We start from the raw sequence: 25,142 nt of genomic DNA on the forward strand, positions 1-25,142 counted from the left end.
TTATAAACAACCTAAATATCCGACTCAAGTAAATGGGGAGGTAATTCAGGGTAATGGGATTCCTGTGCACAGATTTCAAACAGCAAGCCTGATCATTAAAACTGCAATCAAACACTGAAAGTTCGGTTCTCCAACTTTTCTGTGCGACGGGATCCCCCTGCAAATATGGATACACTCCTAGGAATCGCCTTTCCTAATAATCAGCCACTCAAAGGGAAAGTGCAGTTTTATTGCATAAAGTGCAACCACACACACACACACACACACACACATATATGTACACACACACACATATGTATATATATACACACACACACATATATGTACACACACACATATGTATATATATATACACACACACACACACACACACACACACACACACACATATATATATTACATACACACAGTGCCTGTGATGCACAGCACCGAGAGAGAGACAGAAATCAACTGCTGACTCTCTGGGATCCCCTCTCAGAACCCTAGATTGTAAAGCTACTGTTTGGACTGCACAACTAGAATGTCAACACCCTCCCCTTCCCACTTACTAAGCTGATGATCGCTGGAGATTGCGGGGGCGGGGGACAGGGAAAAGGGGGAAAGAGAGTGCAGGGAAGTGGGGGAGGGGGAGGAAGAGAGCAGTAAACAGTCATCCCAGCCAATATTCCCTGTCGGCTACACACGACGTTCTTCGCGCCCAGTTTCTTTCGACGCCCGATCCCTTCAAATTTCCAACACGAAAGCTCGCGAGTGCCCTGCGCGGGACCTTGCGGATCACTGCCAGGCTGCGGACGCGCGCAGCTCAGAGAGAACGTTGATCCCGGCTACTCTTACAGGACTCTCAGCCACCCGGGCCGAGATCCAGGAGATGGCGAGGCCTGCCCACACACAGCTGAACAATGGTTACGTGGGGTTGAAAAAACTAAAAGCACACAGTCTTTAAAAAGCACACAGAGAATAGGTTGTCCATTTGGTATATCCAAGATCATTCAATAAATGACCCTCGTCTACTATAATGTACGCACCCGACAGTATGCTCACAGGTTTGTAGATCTGTTGCATTGAGTGTGGCTTAGCCAGTCACGTGATATTCACAAGACTCAATAAAACCCCAGCCAGTTGGGTTCGGGGGATCCACGATGGGGTATGCAGTTGTGAGCCTAGTGGCTGAACTGGTAATATGTAGTGTGATTGTTAAACCTTCTTTAATAAACCAACTAGTTCTGAATAGCAATGTGTTGCTATGAATTCTTAAGCGAAGAACCCTTGAAGCAAATAGATGATGTCTACTTGAAAAGTTATTGGTAACCCCAGCCGCTTCCACAGTTGAAGGACATGGTCAAAATAAGAGCCCGGTTATATTTTTTACTATTTCTACTTGAGAAATTTCTATTGAGGAGCCTATGGATAAAGCGAAGATGCCCAAACTGAAGAAATTGAAACGGTTTGGATAAAAACAGTTGAGCACACATCTTGTTTGGCAAGAAATCTCTGCTACACTCAGGCTTCATATAAAGTGTACATAAAAATAGCAAACTGCGACTCTCTGTAACGCAGCCCATTCACGACCATTCATTCAACGATTCAACCCAAAACATCTCGCACAAATGTTTGCATTTCTAAAGCTCACTCTCCTTGCAAGAAAGCGGACAACTGCTATCTTCTGGATTGGTTACGCTTGGATAAAGGGTCAAGATTTCATACGGAATCAGAAATAGGTCACTCCTGTCCCCACCAAAGTCTTCCTCATCTCTCTCGCTCCGACTTATCGCTCCTCTTGTGGTCCAAGTAGTGTCTTCCTCCAAATATATCCTCATGGTGCTGAAATCAAGACTATCCATAGCATCTCCTATTCTTAATTCATTATTTCCCAGAAACTCCTTACCTCTCTCAATGTCTTTAGCAAGTTAGCAGGGAAGGGTTCAATCGTTTGGGACAGGGAGGAAGTTACATGGGATTATACGGCACAGAAACAGGCCATTCGGCCCAAGCAGTCCACGCCTCCATTTATGCTCCACTCGAGCCTCCTTCTGTCTTTCCCTATCAGCAGAGCCCTCTATTCCCTTCTCCCGCATGTGCTGATCTAGCCTCCCCTTAAATGCATCGATACTATTCGCCTCAACCACTCCCTGCGGTAGCGAGTTCCACATTCTCACCACTCTCTGGGTAAAGACGTCTTTTTTCTGAATTCCCTTTTGGATTTCTTGGTGACTATCTTCTATTGATGGCCTCTAGTTATGCACCTCCACACAAGTGGAAACATTCTCTCTCTATCCACTCTATCAATACCGTTCATCATTTTAAAAACCTCTATTAGGTCACCCAGGTCAAGCAAAAAGAGACCCAGTCTGTTCATCCTTTCCCCGATAGTTATACCTTCACATTTCTGGCATCATCCTTGTAAATCTTCTCTGTGCACCCTTTCCAGTGCCTCTATATCCCTTTTATTAATATGGCGAGCAGAATTGTACGCAGTACTCCGGGTGTGGTCTAACCCAGGTCCGATACAAGTTGAGCATAACTTCAAATAAGAACACCCGTAGTCAACTTCAGCACCAATCGCACCGTTATTGCAGAGCGCACAAGAGCAATTCTTCCCTTGCAGTCGCTCGCACCCCGTGATTGTCATTACTGGCAGTGGCAGAGAAAGCCGCCCAGACCGCTCTCACCCCAAGGCGAGAAGAGAATGTGGTGCTCCACTGGACCATGCAGCACCAGGCCAGGGAAAAGTCAGAGCGTGGAAACATAGAAATATAGAAAATAGGTGCAGGAGTGGGCCATTCGACCCTTCGAGCCTGCACCGCCATTCAATATGATCATGGCTGATCATGCAACCTCAGTACCCCATTCCTGCCTTCTCTCCCCTTGATCCCTTTAGCCGCAAGGGCACATCTAACTCCCTTTTGAATATGTCCAACGAACTGGCCTCAACAACTTTCTGTGGCAGAGAATTCCACAGGTTCACAACTCTCTGGGTGAAAATGTTTCTCCTCATCTCGGTCCTTGATGGCTTACCCCTTATCTTTAGACTGTGACCCCTGGTTCTGGACTTGCCTAACATCGGGAACATTCTACCTGCATCTAACCTGTCCAGTCCCGTCAGAACTTCAAAGCAACCCGATCGTTCAGCGAGAGGTACTCAGCCACCATCTCCACCCTGCTCAGTGTTCTGGGCCATGTCGCTCATGAGGAATTTAACGCTGGTGAAGAGAAAGGGGGCTGATGGTGATGGTATAAACCACCAGCACACACACAACAGTCGGCCTTTCCAGATAAGACTTGGCTGCTTCTGTTGCAATGATCCAGGCCAGATGGCATCAAACAGCCAACAGTCCCTGTGGACACTGACGGGCTCACTCTCACAAAAGCATCGGTTCGTTTCCCTCGAGCAGGGCTTAGAGTCATCGCATGGAAATTACAAGCAATAAATTGATTACAGAGCCTCCCTGGACATTGCCAGCATCACACTTTGCCGGGGTTAAACAGCTCACGATCAAAGAAAGGCTTACATTTCTATAGCGCCTTTCATGACTTCCAGCACGCCCTAAAGCATTTACAGCCAACAAAGTACTTTTTGGAGTGTAGTTACTGATGTAATGTAGGAAACACGGCAGATAATTTTCGCACAGCAAGTTCCAACAAACAGCAATGTGATAATGACCAGATAATCGGTTTTAGTGATGTTGATTGAGGGATAAGTATTAACCCCAGGAAACTGGGGCAACTCCCCTGCTCCTCTTCGAAAAAGTGCCGTGGGATCTTATACATCCACCTAATGGAGCAGACGGGTACTCGGTTTAACGTCTCATCCAAAAGACAGTTATGCTCATGAAGAGGATAGATTACCCTCAAGGAGAACAAACCTTATCTTACATTGTCTTCTTGTTATTGATTAAGGTCAGAGAGAGTAAAAACAAGTTCTAGTGTAGACGCTGTTGTAATGTAGGAAACCTTGCAGCCAATCTTCCAAATAGTGCCGTGGGATCTTATACATCCACCTGAGCGCAGACGGGGCCTCAGTTTAACGTCTCGCCCGAAAGACGGCACCACTGGTAGCTCAGCGCTCCTTCAGCACTGCACTGGGAGCATCAGCTTGGATTAGGTGCTCAAGTCTCTGGAGTGGGGACTCAAACCCATGACCTTCGGACTCAGAGGAGAGTGTGCTGCCCACTGGGCCACGGCTGAGGCAGTTTATCATCGACGGAGCCTGCCCAGGACAAAGACAGTTCCTCCCAGTCAGGTGGTGAGTTTCCAGCAGATTGAACAAATATTGTCCACGTGTTTTTTGGGGGGAAATTATATTTTTCTTAAAATCGCAAGGACACTGGAAACATGAAGCCTCTCTCCTAAACTCTCCTGCAACAGATGCTGGCAAAACATCAACAACATTTATGAATTCCTAGCCTAGCGGAGTCGGATTTTAAGCAGCCCTTGTACACGCCCAGCCTCGGCGAGAACAAGCATTTTTTTTTAAATCCTGCAATAAACTTTATTTTACAAAAAAAAGTAAGCGAGTGAAACACACATTTCATCACTGGTGCTAAAGCTACTTGTGAGACACATCCCGAGACAAGGTATTACAAGCAATTCTTTCTAAAGAACTACTGCATTCTTACAGTATGCTGGCACTGCACTGGAACACTGTTTCTAGGTTGAAACTTGAATCGCTGTGTTTATTTTAATGTAATCCGACATGCTGTTTAGACACTGTGGTTCACCACAACCAGATTTAATTAACTGGCCTGAACTACCCCAACTGACTCAATGGCTGCATTTAAAAAGAGCAGAGTCCGTAGAGGCTTAATTTTAGTTACTTGTCAAAAGAGATGTGAGCGATTGGAACCAAAATAGCAAACTTTAAAAGTGAACCAACTTGCAGTAACTTGTTGAGCACCAACATTACAACAGTGACTACACTCCAAAAATACTTCATTGGCTGTAAAGCGCTTTGGGACGTCCGGTGGTCGTGAAAGGCGCTATATAAACCCAAGTCTGTCTTTCTTCTAACATGAATATTCGATCTGCTAAGAGCTCTTTCAATTTTTCTTTTATTTGTAAAGAGAAAGACTTGCATTTCTGTAACGCCTTTCACGACCATAGGAAGTCCCAAAGTGCTTTACAGTCAATTAAGTACTTTTTGAAGTGTCGGGACTGCTGCAATGTAGGAAACGCGGCAGCCAATATGTGCAGAGCAAGCTCCCACAAACAGCAATGTGATAATGACCAGATAATCTGTTTTATTGATATTGGTTGGGGGATAAATATTGGCCCGAGGACACCGGGAAAAACTCCCCTGTTCTTCTTCAAAATGGTGCCGTGGGATCTTTTACACCCACCCGAGAGGGCAGACGTGAAGGAACGGCCTGTATATTTCCAAGTTGGGATGGTGTGCGACTTGGAGGGGAACTAGCAAGTGGTGGTGTTCCCATGCGCCTGCTGCCCTGATCATAAGAACATAAGAACTAAAAGTTGCAACAGGCCATTTGGCCCTTCGAGCCTGCTCCACCATTCAACAAGATCATGGCCGATCTTCTACCTCAACTCCACCTTCCCGGATTATCCCCATATTCTGTAATTCCCTTAGTTCCCAAAAATGTATCGACCACTGTCTTGAATATACTTAATGACTGAGCATCCACAGCCCTCTGGGGTAGAGAATGTCAAAGATTCACCACCCTCTGAGGGAAGAAATTTCTCCTCATCTCAGTCCTAAATGGTCGACCCCTTATCCTGAGACTGTGACCCCGTGTTCTAGATTCCCCCGCCAAGGGAAACATTCTCTCAGCATTAGTCCTGTCTAACCCTTTCATAATTGTCTTTCTCGGTGGTAGAGGTGGGGGGTTGGTGAGTTGCTGCAGTGCATCTTGTAGATGGTACACACTGCAGCCACGGTGCGCCGATGGGAGGGGGAGTAAACGTTTAAGGTGGTGGATGGGGAGCCAATCAAGCGGGCTGCTTTGTCCTGGATGGTGTCGAGCTTCCCGAGTGTTGTTGGAGCTGCAACTCATCCAGGCAAGTGGACAGTATTCCATCACTCTCCTGACTTGTGCCTTGTAGATGGTGGAAAGGTTTGGGGAGTCAGGAGGTGAGACGCTCGCAGAAGAATACCCAGCCTCTGACCCGAGTCTACTCTCACCGAATGGGAGCAAAAATAGCCACTGGTGTGAGCGGAAGCACTAAAACCTAACTAGACCAGTGAGGGAGTGTCACTGGCAGAGGGAGGAAAAAACTTCACCCACAGGCAACCAAATTGGAACTGCAACCTTGGACTTTTGAGCTGGACGTTTAACACACAAATCATCTCCGTGAACAGCCTTCCCCCAGCAGAGCTGGTCTCCAGTCATCTTGTTAACCCTTGCCACTGGACCAAGACCTCGCTCTGTCAAGCCCGTGTGGTGGCTGGTGTGCAACGGCCACCACACGTTAAAAAAATCCACACAAAGGAATCTTCCACCCTTCGACATGGTAGTTTGGGATCTGGAATATTAGGTCCTTCATTGAAACACCCGTGAACTTTTTGACGTGGAAGCAAGTCATCCTCGATTCGAGGAACTGCCTATGATGATGATGACATACTTTAACCTCCTAAAGTTTTTCCTTGCTGGCCCCCAAAAATAAACTTAATTTTTAAAATGACTGCATCTGTAAGAATAGGCAGACATAAATTTTTTTTTATAAAACGCACCACGGTACCTTCGAGCAAGCCAGAACAATCAGTACTTCAATACCCAACGCTTTCAAACTGTTTGAGATAAGCAAATGGAGAATGGGTGGAGTGTGGCAGTTTGCTCGGAAGAGTGGTGCTGGAAAATCAGAGGAATGTAAATTTACAACCAATAGCCAACTCGCACCAGCTCACATTACGCACTGCGGTACAGTGAAGCAGTCTAAGGGTCACGTTTTATCGCATCATCTGTTTATCAAAGGAAGATTTTGAAAGCAAAAACACCTAAACCATTTCCTGCTCCAGTCCTATACGAGCTTTGGGATATAATGGAGGCAGTTTCATAACAAAAACTTCTCCGACCACCGAATTGCGAATTCTCATGACACCAGAGTTATTCAATGAATCTCTCCCCCCGCCCCACCCCTGATCTGCACACACCTAAATGCCATTCATACCATCTTCTTTTACGTTTATCCATCTGCTTGGGTTTGGCTCTGCACCCATTCCTTCTTCAATATTTCTGCAAACATCGCAGTTTTATTTTCGTGTCTTACCCATTAAGCTCTCCCCCCTCCAAATCTCTCTCTTTTTCCCCGAAAGTGCTGGCTCATTTTGGATTGGGGTTTTTGCAAGTGCTGGCTGCGACCCAATCAGTATATCGCCCAAGGGGCCAAGTTAACAATATTTGCATTACTGCAAAGCAGTTTCGGACCCGACTCAGGAGCAAAGCGATTCGAATCTCTGCATTAACTCCAGTCTGACGTCAAACCATGACACAACAGCAACTTGTAATTATACAGCACCTTTAACAGTGAAACGTCCCAATTGGCTTCACAGGAGTATTAGGAGATGAAAAAATTTGACACCGAGCCCGCAAGGAGAAATTACGGCAGGTGACCAAAAGCTTGGTCAAAGAGGTAGGTTTTAAGGAGCCTCTCGAAGGAGGAGAGAGTGAGAGAGGCAGAGAGGTTTAGGCAGTGTTCCCAGAGCTTAGGACCCAGGCAACAGAAGGCACGGCCGCCAATGATTGAGCGATTATAATCAAGGATGCTCAAGAGGGCAAAATTAGAGCTGCGCAGACATCTCCGGGGTGGGGGTTGTGGGGCTGGAGCAGATTCCAGAGATAGGGAGGGGCGGGGCCATGGAGGGATTTGAAAACATGGATGAGAATTTTGAAATCGAGGTGTTGCTTAACCGGGAGCCAATGTACATCAATGATCACAGGGGGTGATGCAAGATCCTGCAAATCCCCTGGGAGGACAGACGCACCAACGTTAGTGTCCTCGACCAGGCCAACATCCCCAGCATCGCTGCACTGACCACACTCGACCAGCTCCGTTGGGCGGGCCACATTTGTGTCAGGCATGCGAACAGACTCCCAAAGCAAGCACTCTACTCGGAACTCCTACATGGCAAACGAGCCCCAGGTGGGCAGAGGAAATGTTTCAAGGACACTCTCAAAGCCTCCCTGATAAAGTCCAACATCCCCACCGACACCTGGGAGTCCCTGGCCAAAGACCGCCCTAAGTGGAGGAAGAGCATCCGGGAGGGCGCTGAGCACCTCGAGTCTCGTCGCCGAGAGCATGCAGAAAGCAAGCGCAGGCAGCAGAAGAAGCGTGCAGCAAACCAGACTCCTCACCCACCCTTTCCTCCAGCGACTGTCTGTCCCACCTGCGACGGAGACTGTAATTCCCGTATTGGATTGTTCAGTCACCTAAGAATCTAAAGGGACTGCCTATGATTGATTGACTGACCGAATGAATGGGAGAGCGGGACTTGGTGCGAGTTGGGACATGGGCAGTCGAGTTTCAATCACCTCAAGTTTTCGTAGGATAGAATGTGGGAGGCCAGCCAAGAGTGCGTTGGAATAGTCAAAGTCTCGAGGCAACAAAGGCACGGATGAGCTGAGGCAAGGGTGGAGCCGGGCAACGTTACGGAGGTGGAAATAGGCAATCTTCGTTATGCTGCGGATATGTGGACGAAAGCTCATTTCGGGGTCAAATATGACACCAAGGTAGCGAACAGTATAGTTAAGCTTCACACTGGAGTTGGAGAGAGGGATGGAGTCAGTGGCTAGGGAACGGAGTTTGTGGCGGGGACCAAAAGCAATGGCTTCGGTCTTCCCAATATTCAATTGCCGAAAATTTCTGCTGAACCAGAACGGGATGTCTGACAAGCAGTCTGACAATTTAGAGACTGAGGAGGGGTCGAGAGAAGTGGTGGCGAGGTAGAGCTGGGTCTCATCAGCGTACATTTGGAAACTGATGCTATGTTTTCAGATGATGTCGACATAGAGTGATGTGGACTTGCTGAGTACTTACAATAATGAGCTGCTTTTAAAAAAAAATATTTTGGAGATCACAAATAGCCCCACCCGCACTATTATCTAAAAATTCATGCTTGGGAGGTGGGTATCGCTGGCAAGGCCGGCATTTATTGCCCCCTAGTTGCCCTCGAGACGGTGGCCTTTTCCTTGAAACGCTGCAGACCATGTTGTGAAGGGGCCACTAACAATGTGGTTATATGGGGACTTCCAGGGATTTTGACCCGGAAACAATTTCTGTAATTTCTCAAATGACTGTCCGGAACGAAACCTCTTTGCGACTATTCAAACACGCAGCTACATAGCCACTCACAACCTGGCTATTGATAAGGGCCTGATGGCCACAGGGCAATCGCAAGCTAAAATTAACACTAGATTTTAAACTCACTTGTTTCATATTTCAGTATATGATTCTACTCGAACTTGAAACGTATAAGATTTTGAGTGGAACTTACAGGGTGGATGCTGTGAAGTTGTTTACCCCCTGGCTGAAGAGTCTAGAACCAGGGGCACAGTTTCAGGATAAAGGGTCAGCCATTTAAGACTGAGATGAGGAGGAATTTCTTCACTCAGAGGGTTGTGAATCTTTGGAATTCTCTGCCCCGAGAGCTGTGGATGCTGAATCGTTGAGTATATGCAAGGCTGAGAGAGATAGATTTTTGGACTCTAGGGAAATCAAGGGATATGGAGATCGGGCGGGAAAGTGGAGTTGAGGTCGCAGATCGCCATGATTTTATTGAAGGGCGCAGCAGGCTGAAGGAGCTGAAAGGCCAACTCCTGCTCCTAGTGTTCGAATGGGAGGAGCTTTACTCCTGTAATATTAGTGTTTGTTTCACAGTGCATGAACACAGAGCTTTCTCTTTTATAACTGACACCCAGGGAATCTGTAATGTCCCCAGGAACTGCCATCAGTTTAACAATTAAGAAAAAGAATTGTTGTTGCTGCTTTGATTTATGGAAAACCAATCATAAAGTTGGCTAGCTAACAGTCATACATCAGCAATAACTTCCACTATAAACAGGCAATAAATAACACATTACACAGAGCATAGTAAACTACTCATTCTGTCAAGTGAGTAGCCACTGAGGTTCAAAGGACATATAAAATGCAAAACAAGCAACACGGCGCAACACTGCATTGGTGCTGCATTGCCTTGGGTGTCGTTCTTCAGAGGAGAGGTAACTCTCCAAGGCCCTACCTGCCTGTTCCAGTGGTTTCGGTGAATGCTGAAGATCCCATTGGCATTATTGAAACAAAAAGGAGCAAGAGAGATTTCCAGAAGCCCTGGCTCCAACATTCCTCGCTCAGCCAACACCACGAGAAACAGATTAGGTCATTAATAATTGTCAGCTGTTACTCAGCTGGTAGCACACTCGCCTCTGAGTCAGAAGGTCATGGGGTCAAGTCCCACTCCAGCGACTCGAGCACAAAGATCTAGGCCCACACTCCCAGTGCAGTGCTGAGGGAGCTCTGCACTGTCACAGGTGCCGTATGTTTGAGTTTGTGTGTGTGTCGGCGGAGCCTGGTCTCCAGTCGTCTTGGATCCCCTTGCCACTGGACCAAGACCTTGCTCCGTCAAGCCCGTGTGGTGGCTGGTGTGCAATGGCCCCCCATATTAAAAGAATTCAGGCACAGGCATCTTCCACCGTTTAAAATGGGTTCATCAGTCACCTGAGCACTCGCTTTTAGTGTGGAAGCAAGTCATCCTCGACCCCGTGAGACTGCCCATGGATGAATGAATGACATTCAGATGAGACGTTGGACCGAGGCCCCGTCTGCTCTCTCAGGTGGACGTAAAAGATCCCATGGCACTATTTTGAAGAGCAGGGGAGTTATCCCCGGTGTCCTGGCCAATATTTATCCCTCAAATCATCAATAAAACAGATTATCTGGTCATTATCACGTCGCTGTTTGTGGGAGCTTGCTGTATGCAAGTTGTCAGCCGCGTTTCCGACATTACAAAAGTACTTCATTGACTGTATAGCGCTTTGAGATGTCTGGTGGTCGTGAAAGGCGCTATATAAATACAAGTCTGTCTTTCTTTTTTCTACTCCCATTCCCCCGCTCTTTTTCCATATTTCACGCAATTTTTTTTCTCCTTTAAGTATTTTTCCCTTTTGAAGGCTACTATTGAATCTGTATCCACCGCCCTGTCAGGCAGTGCATTCCAGATCCAAACCACTCGTTAAAAAAGTTTTCCCTCAGCTTGCCTCTGGTTCTTTCGCCAGTCACCTCAAATCTGTATTCACTCATCATCAGCCCTTCAGCCACTTGAAACAGTCTCCCTTTATTTACTCGATTCTAAACCCCTCACGATTTTGAGCACCTCAAGCAAATCTTCTCTTGACCTTCTCTGCTCCAAGGAGAACAACCCCAATTTCTCTCGTCTACCTACGTAACTGTAATCCTGGGAATCGTTCTAGTAAAACTTGTTCCCCAATAACAAGAGAGAGTGTTTTCTCCCCTGCAGCCCCCCCCCCCCACCAGAGTGGAATGGCCCCTGCCTAATGCGCTTGAAGCCCATCAAAGATTGACTAGTTAGGATGCGGAGTTGCGCTCACTTCTCTCGTGCTGTGGCATTGTAGCAATCGTGCAAGGCTGCAACAAAAAAAACCACTAACTAACTAGCTGCAGCTAGCACCAGTCTCAGAACCACAGTTTCAAGGGGGACCCAACTCTTAAGCATTTCAGGAATTCCAGTGATTTCCAACAAAAAAAATTGCAGGTTTCATTTTGGTGCTCGACCCCCACCCAGAGTAGAACTGAAAATACTCCAAAATCACAACTGTTAGCGCCGCATTATTACAAGAACTTACGGGTTCAATACTATCAATAGCAAATAAACCATCACGGCTTTAATTGACAGCACATGGATAATCTGCCTTTAATTTCCTTTGTTGTGAGGAGCCTGCCCCTCCTCCACAAGTCGCTGCATTATGTGCGACTCGACAAGCTATATACGTGGCTGCAAAAAAAAAAACGAGCCCATCAATTCAGCACATTATTATATGGTTACATAAACCTCACTGACTGAAAAACATGCTCGGGATCACGTGGGCTGATGAGTGAATAACAATTTAGATCACGGCTTTAAGCCTTGCACACGGAGCTGCTACCAAGGGAGGAGGCGGGGATGGGACTTTTATCCCCCCCCCCCCCGCTCCTTCGACCCTCCAAACAACACTGCAAGTGCCACAGGTTACGCAAGAGGAAGCAAGTCCCAGTTCTCCACCCCCTCAAACATTACATTGATCACTTAAAAGAAAAATATATTGCGGGTGCCCGCACAGCCGGAAGAGTAAATCACTCCGTCCTGACAGTTACAAGACTTTCAGCAAGATCACCCCCTCCTCAAGAGCTCTGCTCCCTGGAGGCTGTCATTTTTTTTCTCTTGCAAGCACAGGCACGGAACGTGATCACTTGCAAAATATGTTTTCACATCATTTTTTTTTATAAAAAGTATTTTTAAAACTCTGCTGCAGTTTATGAATTGGTCTGATGAGGCCCAGTGGTGGAAGCCCCGGTACTTGGAAACCTGGCTTGACAACACTGCCCTGGAGTTGTAGCTCGCACGTTGGCCCGGCCTGACCGGCACCAGTCAGACACCTACCACCCCCCCATCCCTCACCCCCTTCACCCCCCCCCACCATCCCTCACCCCACCCCCGGAGCATGAGGGCTTTCCACGCCGCTACTGCTGTGAGCTTGGCTCCGATCAAGCCATGATTCCGAAGTTGCGGCTGTCACTCTCGCGCTGCCGTGGATACAATTTCACTGTGAAGCGTCGCTTGACGACATGTTTTTAAAATTATATATATATTTATTCGTTTGCAGGATGTGGGCGTCGCTGTTCAAGGCCAGCATTTATTGCCCATTCCCCAATTGCCCCCTTGAGAAGGTGGTGGTGAGCCACTTTCTTGAACCGCTGCAGTCCGTGTGGTGAAAGAACTCCAAAGGTGTTGACTTTGTCGCAGTGGTTTGGTGCAACAGGGTGGCCGCTTCAGAGGGCAGTTAAGAGTCAACCAGATTGCCGTGTGTCTGGAGTCACAAATAGGCCAGACCGGGTGAGGGCGGCAGATTTCCTTCCCTGAAGGACATCGGTGAATCAGATGGGTTTTTTCCGACAATCCGGTAGTTTCATGGGGCACAACATTAGCCATGACTTGCATCAATTTTTTTGGAGCAAGTTGTTTTTTCTGGCGTAAGATAAAAAATGCCATTTTCCCCCAAAAATTTGCTCCAAAGTCAGTTAGGTACGATTTTTTTTAGGTCCGTTTTTTTTCCCCCAAAAGTGGGCGCTCCCAGACACCGACGCCAGTTTTGGCCATTTATGCCACTTTGGCCAGCTAAAACTTACTCCAAATCGACTTAGGTCAGCGTATGTAGCCAGCTGTGAATAACCTTGCGGGCAGTGAAGAAAAAGCAGCGTACATTCGGCAGACATGAGGGACAGAGCAGGGAAGGGAACTGGGGAGGACCTCAATAACCAAGCACCAAACATTGCAAGGAAAAGCTCAAACCATTAAAATACAATTAAAAAAGTAAATCCTACCTTGTCTTTCAAGTCTGCCTGGAAAAGGCAGCAGGCCGGCCGGCCTGTGCGTGAGGCCATTCGGCCTGGGATAGGGGAGGGAAGATGCTTACCGGAGAAGTGCAAGCTTCTGGATGCCGTCTCACCTGGTTGGGGGGGGGGGGGGGGGGTGGGGGCGCCAAGCGACCAGAGCCAAGTTTTGTCTCTATTGCGCATGCGCACACGTCGGGTCGGCACCTGCGCACACGGTTTGACGCTGGAGTTTGGCTCCGCCGCCCCACTTCAGCATGCATGCCACGCCAGGACTCCGGGGACTGTGAACAGCGGCGAGGATGGGCCGATTTTTTTTCCCGGTTCCAGCACGCAAAGTTGGCGTGCTTCAGGTCAGTGCGCCCCAAAAAACGGCTTGGGCAATGTTGGGCCCTTGGTCACCATTCCTGAGGCTAGCTTTTTAATTCCAGATTTTGGGTTTGTTTAATTAACTGAATTTTAATTCCCCCAGCTGCCGTGGTGGGATGATGAATTTACGTCTCCAGATTATTACTGCAGGTCCAGTAACATGTGCTACTGTACCTGAATCTCTGTTGGAAGACGTAACCAACAGCGATTCCTTAAAACAAATGCAGCAAACCGTCAGCTTGGCTCGGTTGGCAGCACTCTTGCCAGAGTCAAAAGGTCGTGGGTTCAAGCCCCACTACAGGACTTGAACACATAACCCAATTACAGCACTGAAATGTCAGCCAAGGGAATGTTGCTTTATTGGCCACCACACGTTTAAAAAAAAAAAATCCATGCACAGGCATCTTCCACCCTTCAGGTCCTCTTTTAGCGTGGAAGCAAGTCATCCTCGTTTCGAGGGACCACCTATGATGAGGCTTTACAAGGGGGCTGCCGTCTTTCAAACGAGACTTTAAACTGATGCCTTAAACATTCTCAGGATGTGGGCATCGCTGGCAAGGCCGGAATTTATTGCCCAGCCCGAGTTGCCCTGTGAAGGGAGTGGCGGGCTTTCTTGAACCGCGACAGTCCGTGTGGTGAAGGTATTCCCACAGCACTGTTTCGGGAGCGAGTTCCAGGATATTGACCCAGCAACAATAGAGGAATGACAATACACGCCCAAGTCAGGATGGTGCGCGCATTGGAAGGGAACGTGGAGGTGGTGGTGTTCCCAGGCGCCTGCTGCCCTTGTGCGTCTAGGTGGTGGAGTTAGTGGGGTTTGGGAGGTGCTGCCGAAGAAGCCTTGGTGAGTTGCTGCAGTGCATCTTGTAGATGGTACACACTGCAGCCACGGTGCGCCGGTGGTGGAGGGAGTGAGTGTTTAGGCTAGCTGATGGGACACCAATCAAGCGGGCTGCTTTGTGCTGGACGGTGTTGAGCTTCCCAAGTGTTGTTGGAGCTGCACTCGTCCAGGCAAGTGGAGAGTATTCCATCACACTCCTGACTTGTGCCTTGTAGGTGGTGGAAAGCCTTTGGGGAAATCGGGAGACGAGACACTCGCCGCACAATACCCAGCCTCTGAGCCACGCCATTTATGCGGCCGGTCCAGTTGAGTTTCTGGTCATTGGTGACTCCTAGGATATTGATGGTGGGGTGGGGGAGCGGCAGAGCAATTGTAATGCCACTGAATGTCATGGGGAGGTGGTTATGCTGTCTTGTTAGAAATGGGCACTGCCTGGCACTTGTCCTATTTGCCATTTACCAGCAGGCATGAGCTGCTTCGTTATGTGAGGAATTGCAAATGGGGCTGAACATTGAGCAATCATCAGCAAACAGCTCCTTCCAAACCCAAAACCTGTGACCACCTCCACCTAGAGGTACATGGGCAGCAGGTGCCTGGGAACACCACTACCACCAAGTTCCCCTCCAACTCGCATGCTAACCCTGCTTGTATTTGCATCGTCATTCCTTTATTGTCGCTGGGTCAACATCCACCAACTTGCTCCCTAACAGCACTGTGGTAGCACCTTCAGCCCACAGATTGATCGCACTGCATTATTTGAAGAGCAGAGGAGTTCTCCCAGTACCCCACCCAACATTAATCCCTCAAATCAACACGCCTGGAAAAAAAACACAGATTACTTGGTAATTTATCTCGTTTCTTTCTGTGGAATCTAGCTGTGTGACTGGACTGCCATATGTTCCTCCGTAACAGTAGCTATACTTCAAAAGTAATGTGTTGGCTCTGGGACGTTGTGTAGACATGAAAGGCAATAAATATACGAGACGCTCTTCCTTTGTAGCAAGCTAATATTCTGTATTTCTTAACCTTCTTATATTTTTATTTCAATGTGAAATCCCTGAGCTGCCAATGTAAAACACATTGGATGTAAACGCTCGTTTTGTGGTTAGCAAAGGCTGCGATAATGCAAATGAGAACCCCACAAGCCCACACACCACACATGACCCAAACATGTGCACACTAAGCGAGTGCCTCTGAAACCTGAAGTTTATATATATACTTTACAAACTGGCACTGAAATAAAACACAGAACCACGTCAACAACAGATGGTTAATACAAAATTAACCCCTCACATCGCCACCCGCCTGCTGCAACAGTCATCAACGATGTGGTGAGGTCTATACCACTTCAATCACCACCCGCCCCCCCGCCAGCATGCACTGCCTTATAATACATCCTGCATTCTGACACAGGCATTCCCATTATTAAATCTTCAAACAATAGCATATCTGTAATAAAGAAAAAGACTTGCATTTATAGAGCGCCTGTCATGAGCTCAGAGCGTCTCAAAGCGCTTTACAGCCAATGAAGCACTTGTTGAAGTGTAGTCACTGTTATAATGTGGGGATCGCGGCAGCCAATTTGCGCACAGCAAGCTCCCACAAACAGCAATGTGAAAATGACCCAGATTATCGGTTTTTGTTGTGTTGGTTGAGGGATAAATATTGGGCAGGATGCCAGGGAAAACCCCCTTCGCTCCCTTAAAGTAGCGTTATGGGATTATTTACATCCAACTGAGAAGGCTGACGAGACCTCAGTTTAACATCACATTCGAAAGACGGCACCTCTGACACTACAGCACTACACTGAAACATCAGCCTGGATTATGGGCTCAAGTCTCCGGGGTATGACTTGAATCCACGACCTTCTGACTCAAGAGACAGGAGTGCTGCCCACTGCGACACAGCGGACAGCATCGTTTAAATCACGAGAGTGGAGGGGTCGAGTAAAACTGACACCCACAAGGGACAGGACAGTATCCAGCGTCAGTCACAGCTTTATCCAGCACTAGTTTGAACTGTTCCTTTCTGCTACATGTTCTACTCACAATGAAGCAAATATCGTCCAGAAGGGACACAATCACATTTAGATTTGCCGCTGGTAATGGCAGAGACCCCCAATATTTGAAGGATACCATTAACAGCCGACCAAAATATTGTTAAAACAAAGTATGCTTTAAAAGCAGCGCACAACTTCTCCTTCCTGATCCCAGCTGCTACTCTGAATGTGGGCAAGCTCGGGGAACTCCACCAGACCGGTCTTGAGTTTCCCCAGACGCAGTGCAGTAGATCAACAAATACATAATGCAGCTGAAGTTAGTTAATAAGAGGCGACTTTTAAACAAACTGGGTCAGTCACGGTACGGGAGCCTCACTCCCTTTTCTGAAACAGCTCAATGATGGGAGACAGGAAACAAACACAAATAAAATCATCCAAGGCTCCTGCTCTCGATCACTGTCCGCGGAGCCCAGCTGGAATGTGCATCTTGGTGGGGGAAGAAAAGCAGTGGGGTCGGCTGTGATGCTCTCCACAGTTGAACAGCCGGCTGTCCGGGCCCACACACGACTACGGCAAATGATCTGCAGCCGTTCAGAACCAGGCCTTTTCACCGTCTCTGAAACCTGGATGTATTCAATGGACCTCCCCCCGGCTCCCCCACTGACCCCGCCGTTAACCCATATCCCTCAATACTCTTACCCAACAAAAATCTATCGACCTTCGTCTGGAACAGAGTTAAGCATAGAAATCTGCGAGTTCAGTCAAGGAACGGCACACTGTGTTAAATAATATACACACGAGGGTGGCGATGGTGAGGGTGCTGCCTGGGGGACTGTAACCCCTGGCAAGAGACAGCACCTTCAACAAAGACCCATCCATCAACACTAAACTTCTTGTGCAAGCCTACCTCTTTGACAGTGTTCACTTGTCCAGCAGCGGTGGTTAAACTGGTCGTTGAACACTGTCTGGGCACAGCTGCTTTTTCCTTTCAAGGTGCCCGGGCACACATCGCCGCACTCTCGGTCGTCTTTATTGGACTTGATGTAATTGTCCTCCACCGAGTCGAGAATCTTGGACCAGTCGAGCGTGGACAGGTAGCAGAGCTCTGGGTTCTTCTCCATCCTCACCGCACCCCGGGTGATGTTGGCCAGGTTGTACAGGCCGATCTCCTTGAAATGCAGCATCTCGAAGATGACCAGGGCGTAGTTGAAGAAGAGGCGGGTCCCGCGGATCACGGTCAGGTTGGGGAAGAGGTCCTTCAAGCTCTCCAGGCCGTACACGCGGAAGAGCAGCAGGTAGTCCGTGATCATGGTGAGCTCCGGAAAGCTCAGGCCGCGGAAATCCTCCGGTTTGGTGCCAAACAACAGCAGGATCTGCAGATTCCCTTCAATAACGGTGCAATTCCTCAACTGGTGCAAGTGTGTGACGTTGTTCCGAACATCTATGCTTTGACAAACTAAGAAGAGAAAGAGAGGAGAAAGTTAATGCTTATTACAGCACCGTGAAACAATTCACAGCATAGGAAACAGTGGTTAATAGTTTTAAAAATATTTTTTAACAACTCGCGCATTAACTCGGTAAAGTTCAAATCCTTTCAAGAACTTTCAGGACATGTTCCTATAGCTAGTTCATTGAATATATTTAAGGTGGTGATAGACAGATTTTTGAACGAAAAGGGAGTCAAGGGTTATGGGGAGTGGGCGGGGAAGTGGAGCTGAGCCCAAGATCAGATCAGCCATGACCTTATTGAATGGTGGAGCAGGCTCGAGGGACTAAATAGCCTACACCTGCTCCTATTTCTGATATTAAGAACATAAGAAATAGGAGCAAGAGTCGTAGACCACCTGGCCCCTCGAGCCTGCTCCGCCATTCAAGATCATGGCTGATCTGATCATGGACTCAGCTCCACTTCCCCGCCCACTCCCCATAACCCTTTATTCCCTTAAAATCGCTCAAAAGGCTGTCGATCTCTGCCTTAAATATATTCAATGACCCAGCCTCCACAGCTCTCTGAGGCAGAGAATTCCACAGATTTGCAACCCCCAGAAGAAATTCCTCCTCAGCTAAGTTTTAAATGGGCGACCCCTTATTCTAAGACTGTGTCCCCGAGTTTTAGATTCCCCTATGAGTGGAAATACCCTCTCTGCATCCACCTTATTGAACCCCCTCATTATTTTATATGTTTCCATAAGATCACCTCTCATTCTTCTGAACTCCAATGAGTAGAGGCCCAACCTACCCTCATAAGCCACCCCCCTCATCGCCGTTCTTGTGTTACTCGGGAATTAAGGGAATTGTAATTAAGGCGGCAAAAGCTGCCACAGCTAATAGATGTCAGAGCACGCTTGATGCACCACTTGGCTTACTCCAGCGTTCGAACCACAAGCTACGTGTTTGTAAGGATAATTACACACCCGGACACACACACACACAGCGCAACACAAAAGGAGTTTTTCCACTACAATTTTTAAAAAAAAATATAGTCAGATTCAAAACAGCAACAACTTGCATTGATATAGCGCCTTTAAGGTAGTAAAATGTCCAAAGCACTCCACAGGCACGTTAACAAAATTTGACACCGAGTCACGAGGGGAAATTAGGCCCAATGACTAAAAGCTTGGTCAAAGAGTTAACTTTAAGGAGCGTCTTAAAAGGAGGAGAGAGGGGCAGTGAGGTTTAGGGAGGGTATTCCAGCGCTTGGGCCCACGGGCAGTTGAAGGCACGGCCGGCAATGGTGGAGCGATTAAAATCGGGGATGCTCACGAGGCCAGAATTAGAGGAGTGCAGAGATCTTGGAGGGTTGCAGAGCTGGAGGAGATTACAGAGATGGGGAGGGCGAGGCCGTGGAGGGATTTGAAAACAAGGCCGAGAAGTTCAAGATTGAGGCGCTGCCGGACCGGGAGCCAATGTAGGTCAGCGAGCACAGGGGGCGATGGGCGAGCGGGATTTGGTGCGAGTTAGGACACGGGCAGCAGAGTTTTGGATGAGCTCAGGTTTACCGAAGGTGCAAGGCCGGTAGGAGAGCACTTGGAATAGTCACGCCTAGGAGGTAACGAAGACACGAACATCAGAATCACAAACACCCCCAGATAACTTGCTTGCACGCTCCACCATCGTGGCAGAGTCTTTAGTTGTCCTAATCCAATCCTTTTGCTACTTCATAGTGACAGCTGTGGCTCAGTGGGCAGCACTCTCGCCTGAGTCAGAAGGTTGTGGGTTCAAGTCTCACTCCAGAGACTTGAGCACAAAAATCCAGGCTGACACTTCCAGTGCAGTGCTGAGGGAGCGCTGCACTGTCGGAGGTGCCATCCTTCAGATGAGACATTAAACCGAGGCCCCGTCTGCTCTCTCAGGTGGGCGCAAAAGATCCCGTGGCACTATTTGGAAGAGGAGCAGGGGAGTTATCCTCGGTGTCCTTGGCCAATATTTATCCCTCAATCAATATAACAAAAACAGATTATCTGGTCATTACCACATTGCTGTTTGTGGGAGCTTGCTGTGCGCAAATTGGCTGCCGCGTTTCCCACATTACAAGAGTGACCGTACTTCATTGGCTGTAAAGCACTTTGAGACATCCGGTGGTCGTTAAAGGAGTTATATAAATCAACAACTTTCTTTCTTTCTCGCCCCACTTGAAAAGTTTCATCAAAACCCATCTTTGCGGCAATGCTTTTAGTCTTTGTGCCCGCCAACACTCGGTGTTGTTTCGCCTCAGTGACATGCCTTGGGATATTTACTACGTTAGAGGTGCTGTATAAATGCATGTCGCTATGTTGGCAGCCCTCATACTGCACTGTTGTCAGACTTGGCCCAGATGCAGCAGCCTCGCCCGTCTCTCAAGGTCGTGGGTTCCAGCCCCATTCCAGAGAAAATGGAGCGTATAATCTAGGCTGACGCTTCAGCGCAGTGCTGAGGGAGCGCTGCACTGTCAGAGGTGCCGTCTTGCAATGAGACGTTAAACCGAAGGCCCGGTCTGCTTGTTCAGGTGACCACAATAAAAACTAGGTAAATAGTTCACCTAATATCCCGACAAACACTTATCTCACTGCCGTTGGCAGGACCTTGCCATGTGCAAATTGGCCGCCACAAAACAAACCCAATTACACTTCAAGAAGTAATTAATTGGCTCTGGAGCGTTTGGGATGCCCCAAGGGGCATGAGAGGCGCAAGAAAATTTCAACGACAGCACACACAAGTTTTCTTGGTAATGTATTTCGTTTTCTGCTGTTGAACGTATGACATTAAACATGAATGTCCAATCCACTAACTGCAGCTGGGCAAGGGTCTTAAAACTATTAACTATTTCTGTTACCATGACATTTAATTAATGAAGCCACCTAGCAGCAATGATGTACTGTATGCACTGATGTGGGGTTCAATCAATGTCCCAGCGAAGCTGTCAGCTAGTAGCTCAGTGGGCAACACACTCGCCTCTGAGTCAGAAGGTTGTGGGTTCAAGTCCCACTCCAGAGACTTGAGCACAAAAATCTAGGCTGATAGTGCAGTGCTGAGGGAGCGCAGCACTGTTGGAAGTACCGTCTTGCGATGAGTCGTTAAACCGAGGCCCCGTCTGCTCTCTCAGATGGATGTAAAAGAGTCATTTCGAAGAGCAGGGGAGTGATCCCCGGTGGCCTGACTAATATTTATCCCTCAATCAACATAACAAAAAAAAAACAGAATATCTGGTCATTCATCATCATAGGCAGTCCCTCGGAATCGAGGAAGACTTGCTTCCACTCTTAAAATGATCAGTCCAATACGAGAACCACAGTCCCCGTCACAGGTGGGACAGATAGTCATTGAGGGTAAGGGTGGCCGGGACTGGTTTGCCGCACAATCCTTCCGCTGCCTGCGCTTGATTTCTGCATGCTCTCGGCGAGGAGACGTGAAGTGCTCAGCACCTTCCCGGATGTTCTTCCTCCACTTAGGGTGGTCTTTGGCCAGGGACTCCCAGGTGTCGGTGGGGGATGTTGCATTTTATCAGGAAGGCTTTGAGGGTGTCCTTGTAACGGTTCCGCTGCCCGCCTTTGGCTCGCTTGCCGTGAAGGAGTTCCGAGCGCTTGCTTTGCAGGCCAGACATGAGGCTCTCAAACGATGTGACCTGCCCAGCGGAGCTGACCAAGTGTGGTCAGTGCTTCAGTGCTGGGGATGTTGGCCTGGGCGAGGACCCTAACATTGGTGCGTGTGTCCTCCCAGGGGATTTGTAGAATCTTGCGGAGACATCATTGGTGGTATTTCTCCAGCGACTGTTTGTGGGACATTGCTGTTTGTGGGAGCTTGCTGTGCGGAAATTGGCTGTCGTGTTTCCCACATTACAACAGTGACTACACTTCAAAAGTACTTCATTGGCTGCAAAGCACTTTGAGACATCCGATGGCCATGAAAGGCGCTATATAAATGCAAGTCTTTCTTTCTTTTTAAGCTGCACAGCCCAGTCATCTGCAAGGTCTGTGCAGGCTGCTCTCCAGCTTTCACAATGTTGATACCACGCCTGCACAAGGAATCTGAATGGGCCGCACTTTGTGGTCGTAAGGCCACACAAGAGGCAGTGCAGGTCGCGGGGCACATGGGTTTCAACCCAATATCCTTTAATGTTGCCTCCTTTTGTCGAGTCTTTGCCACCATTACTGTGCTTCCCTGCACTTGCCTGAAACAACTTGCAGTGATGCTACACCCTCAACATCGTGAAACGCCCCAAGGCGCTTTATCAAACAACAACACTGAATCGTTACTCACCGCTACAGCAACAGGCGTTCATCTTTAACTAAAACTGAAATGCAGCAGATGCTGGAGATCTAAAGTTTAAAAACAGAAAACGCTGGAAGCCCTCCGCCCGTGCGGTGGGTGGGGGGCGGAGAAGGTCGGGTGAGCGTTTACCGTTGTATGACCTTTCTCGTCATAACCAGGGGAGGTGTTACAGATGAACTGCGTGAGCTAAACTAACTCGGGAGCGGTAAGCCGTGCAATGCCAAACCGAAGGAGTGCGACGCTCCCTCCTTCAAGGCGGAACAGACTGCTCCTCGCCAAGTGCAGTTCAGAGAAGGTTCACTCGGTTGATCCCGGGGATGAGGGGGTTAACTTATGAGGAAAGGTTGAGGAAGTTAGGCCTCTACTCATTGGAATTCAGAAGAATGAGAGGTGATCTTATCGAAACGTAGAAGATTATGAGGGGGCTTGACAAGGTGGATGCAGAGAGGATGTTTCCACTGATGGGGAAGACTAGAACTAGAGGGCACGATCTTAGAATAAAGGGCCGCCCATTTAAAACCGAGATAAGAAATTTCTTCTGAGGGTTGTAAATCTGTGGAATTCGTTGCCTCAGAGCTGTGGAAGCTGGGACATTGAATAAATTTAAGATAGAAATAGACAGTTTCTTAACTGATAAGGGAATAAGGGGTTATGGGGAGCGGGCAGGGAAGTGGACCCGAGTCCATGATCAGATCAGCCATGATCTTATTGAATGGCGGAGCAGGCTCGAAGGGCCCTATGGCCTACTCCTGCTCCTATTTCTTATGTTCTCCCGAGTCGGGTCTAGAAACTGTCTCATAATATCACTAAAGCTGCAGAATATTTACAACAACCAGAACTCGGCAGCACTTGGTGGGGAGGAGGGGGGGAAATGTCAGGTGGGGATTAGGTTACATTTTTAAGACGTTACATCAACCGGATTTCGAGTTTCCTTTCTCCCATGTGCCACAGATTCTAACCCATCAACTATAAAAAATCTCTCAGCTTTCAAGATCTGCATTCGATTTTCCCTTAACATCTGTGGAACGTATTTCCTGTAAATCCCCCAACAATACTCAAAGGTAGAGTAAAGCGTAGATGGAGCCAGAAAAATCAACAACTTGCATTTAAATAGCGCCTTTAACATAGTGAAACGTCCCAAGACAATTCACAGCAGTATTACGAGATTTAAAACATTTGACACCAAGCTGCATAAGTAGAAATTAGGGCAGGTGAGCAAAAGTTTGGTCAAAGAGATAGGTTTTAAGGAACGACTTGAAGAAAGAAAGAGAGGCGGAGAGGTTTAGGCAGGGAGTTCCAGAGCTTGGGGCCCAGGCAACAGAAGGCACTGGCCACCAATGGTTGAGTGATTAGAATCAGGGATGCTCAGGAGGGCAGAATTATAGAAGCGCAGACATCTCGGGCGCTTTGGGTCTGGAGGAGATTACAGAGATAGGATGGGGCGAGGCCACGGAGGGATTTGAAAATAAAGGAGAGAATTTTGAAATCGAGGCGTTGCTTAACTGGAAACCAGTGTAGGTCAGCGAGCACAGGGGTGATGGGTGAGTGGGGTTTGGTACGAATTAGGACATGGGCAGCCGAGTTTTGGATCACCTCTAGTTTACCTTGGGTAGAATGTGGGAGGCCGGCCAGGAATGAGTTGGAATAGTCAAGTCTAGAGGTAACAGAGGCATGGATGAGGGCTTTGGCAGCGGATGAGCTCATATCGGAGTAATCCTCCAGCAACCTACAAAATAAAACAGTAACCACAAGGCGGCACAGGAACAGGAATAGGACAATAAGCCTCTCAAGCCTGTTGGACAGAAGAATTCACTCCTAAGCTGCGTGGTCGGGCAATGGTGTGCCGGTCCCGTGCGACCCATGATGGGCTTTCCCCAAACGTGAAATTCCTCGCATGTTGAAGGGGTGAAACCAAAGGAAAAAAAATTAGGGGGCAAAAGATTGGACATGGAAACTCATGCCGTCGTGAGTGTGGGAATCCTGCCCGTCAATTTCGAACGCTCGTATCAAAGATCCCGTGGCATGTTTGAAGGGGGAGCAGGGAGTTCTCCAGTGTCTTTTCCAACATTCCTGCCTCAAACCAGCTCGATATTAAAAAAAAGCAGATCAACGAGTCGCTGATCCCACGGCCAAGTCTGGCGTCTGTTTTAGATAATTAGCTACTGCACTTGCCGACGGAGCAAGTCACTAAAGTTCAACGCTAACGCAAATACCGTTTTATTAAGTCAATCAAAAAGCAGTACGGTAATGATTAACATGCTTATGTCACAGATACGTCCAGGTCATTCTGACAGATCTACCTGCGTCAAAGTGAGCCGCAGATGCCAATTGATAAGTGATCTCATCAACAGCTCACAGTGCAACGACAGGCTCAGACGAGTAAATTTGTCTCCGTATGTGTTACATTTTTCATTTGTTTACTCAAGGATTACACAGACATGGTTGAGCAGACCCAGCAGCCTGTTATTCCATCTTTCAAAATCATGAGAGAGAATCACAAGAAATAAGTTCAACAGATACACTAGAGAGCAGAAATTGGGCACCGGTTTTGGAAAAGGGGGCGGGGAAGCAGATTTTGAGGTGTTGTTAAAAGTTAAAAGCTGTGGCACAGAGAGAGCTCGGACAGAGCAAGGG

General features: G+C 48.0%; 1 protein-coding gene across 2 annotated transcripts in view; it reads right to left on the reverse strand.

The window, feature by feature from the left end:
* The window catches only part of LOC139228534 (insulin receptor-like), a 253,998-nt gene that overhangs the window by 187,933 nt on the left and 40,923 nt on the right, over positions 1-25,142 (reverse strand). For both annotated transcript variants that reach the window (XM_070859618.1, XM_070859617.1), the window contains exon 2: positions 17,668-18,216. In XM_070859618.1, coding sequence (XP_070715719.1) covers positions 17,668-18,216 — 549 coding nt within the window. The remainder of the gene's footprint in view (positions 1-17,667; positions 18,217-25,142) is intronic.

This window comes from Pristiophorus japonicus, chromosome 18 (assembly GCF_044704955.1).
Source record: "Pristiophorus japonicus isolate sPriJap1 chromosome 18, sPriJap1.hap1, whole genome shotgun sequence".
NCBI classification, from domain to species: domain Eukaryota; kingdom Metazoa; phylum Chordata; class Chondrichthyes; family Pristiophoridae; genus Pristiophorus; species Pristiophorus japonicus.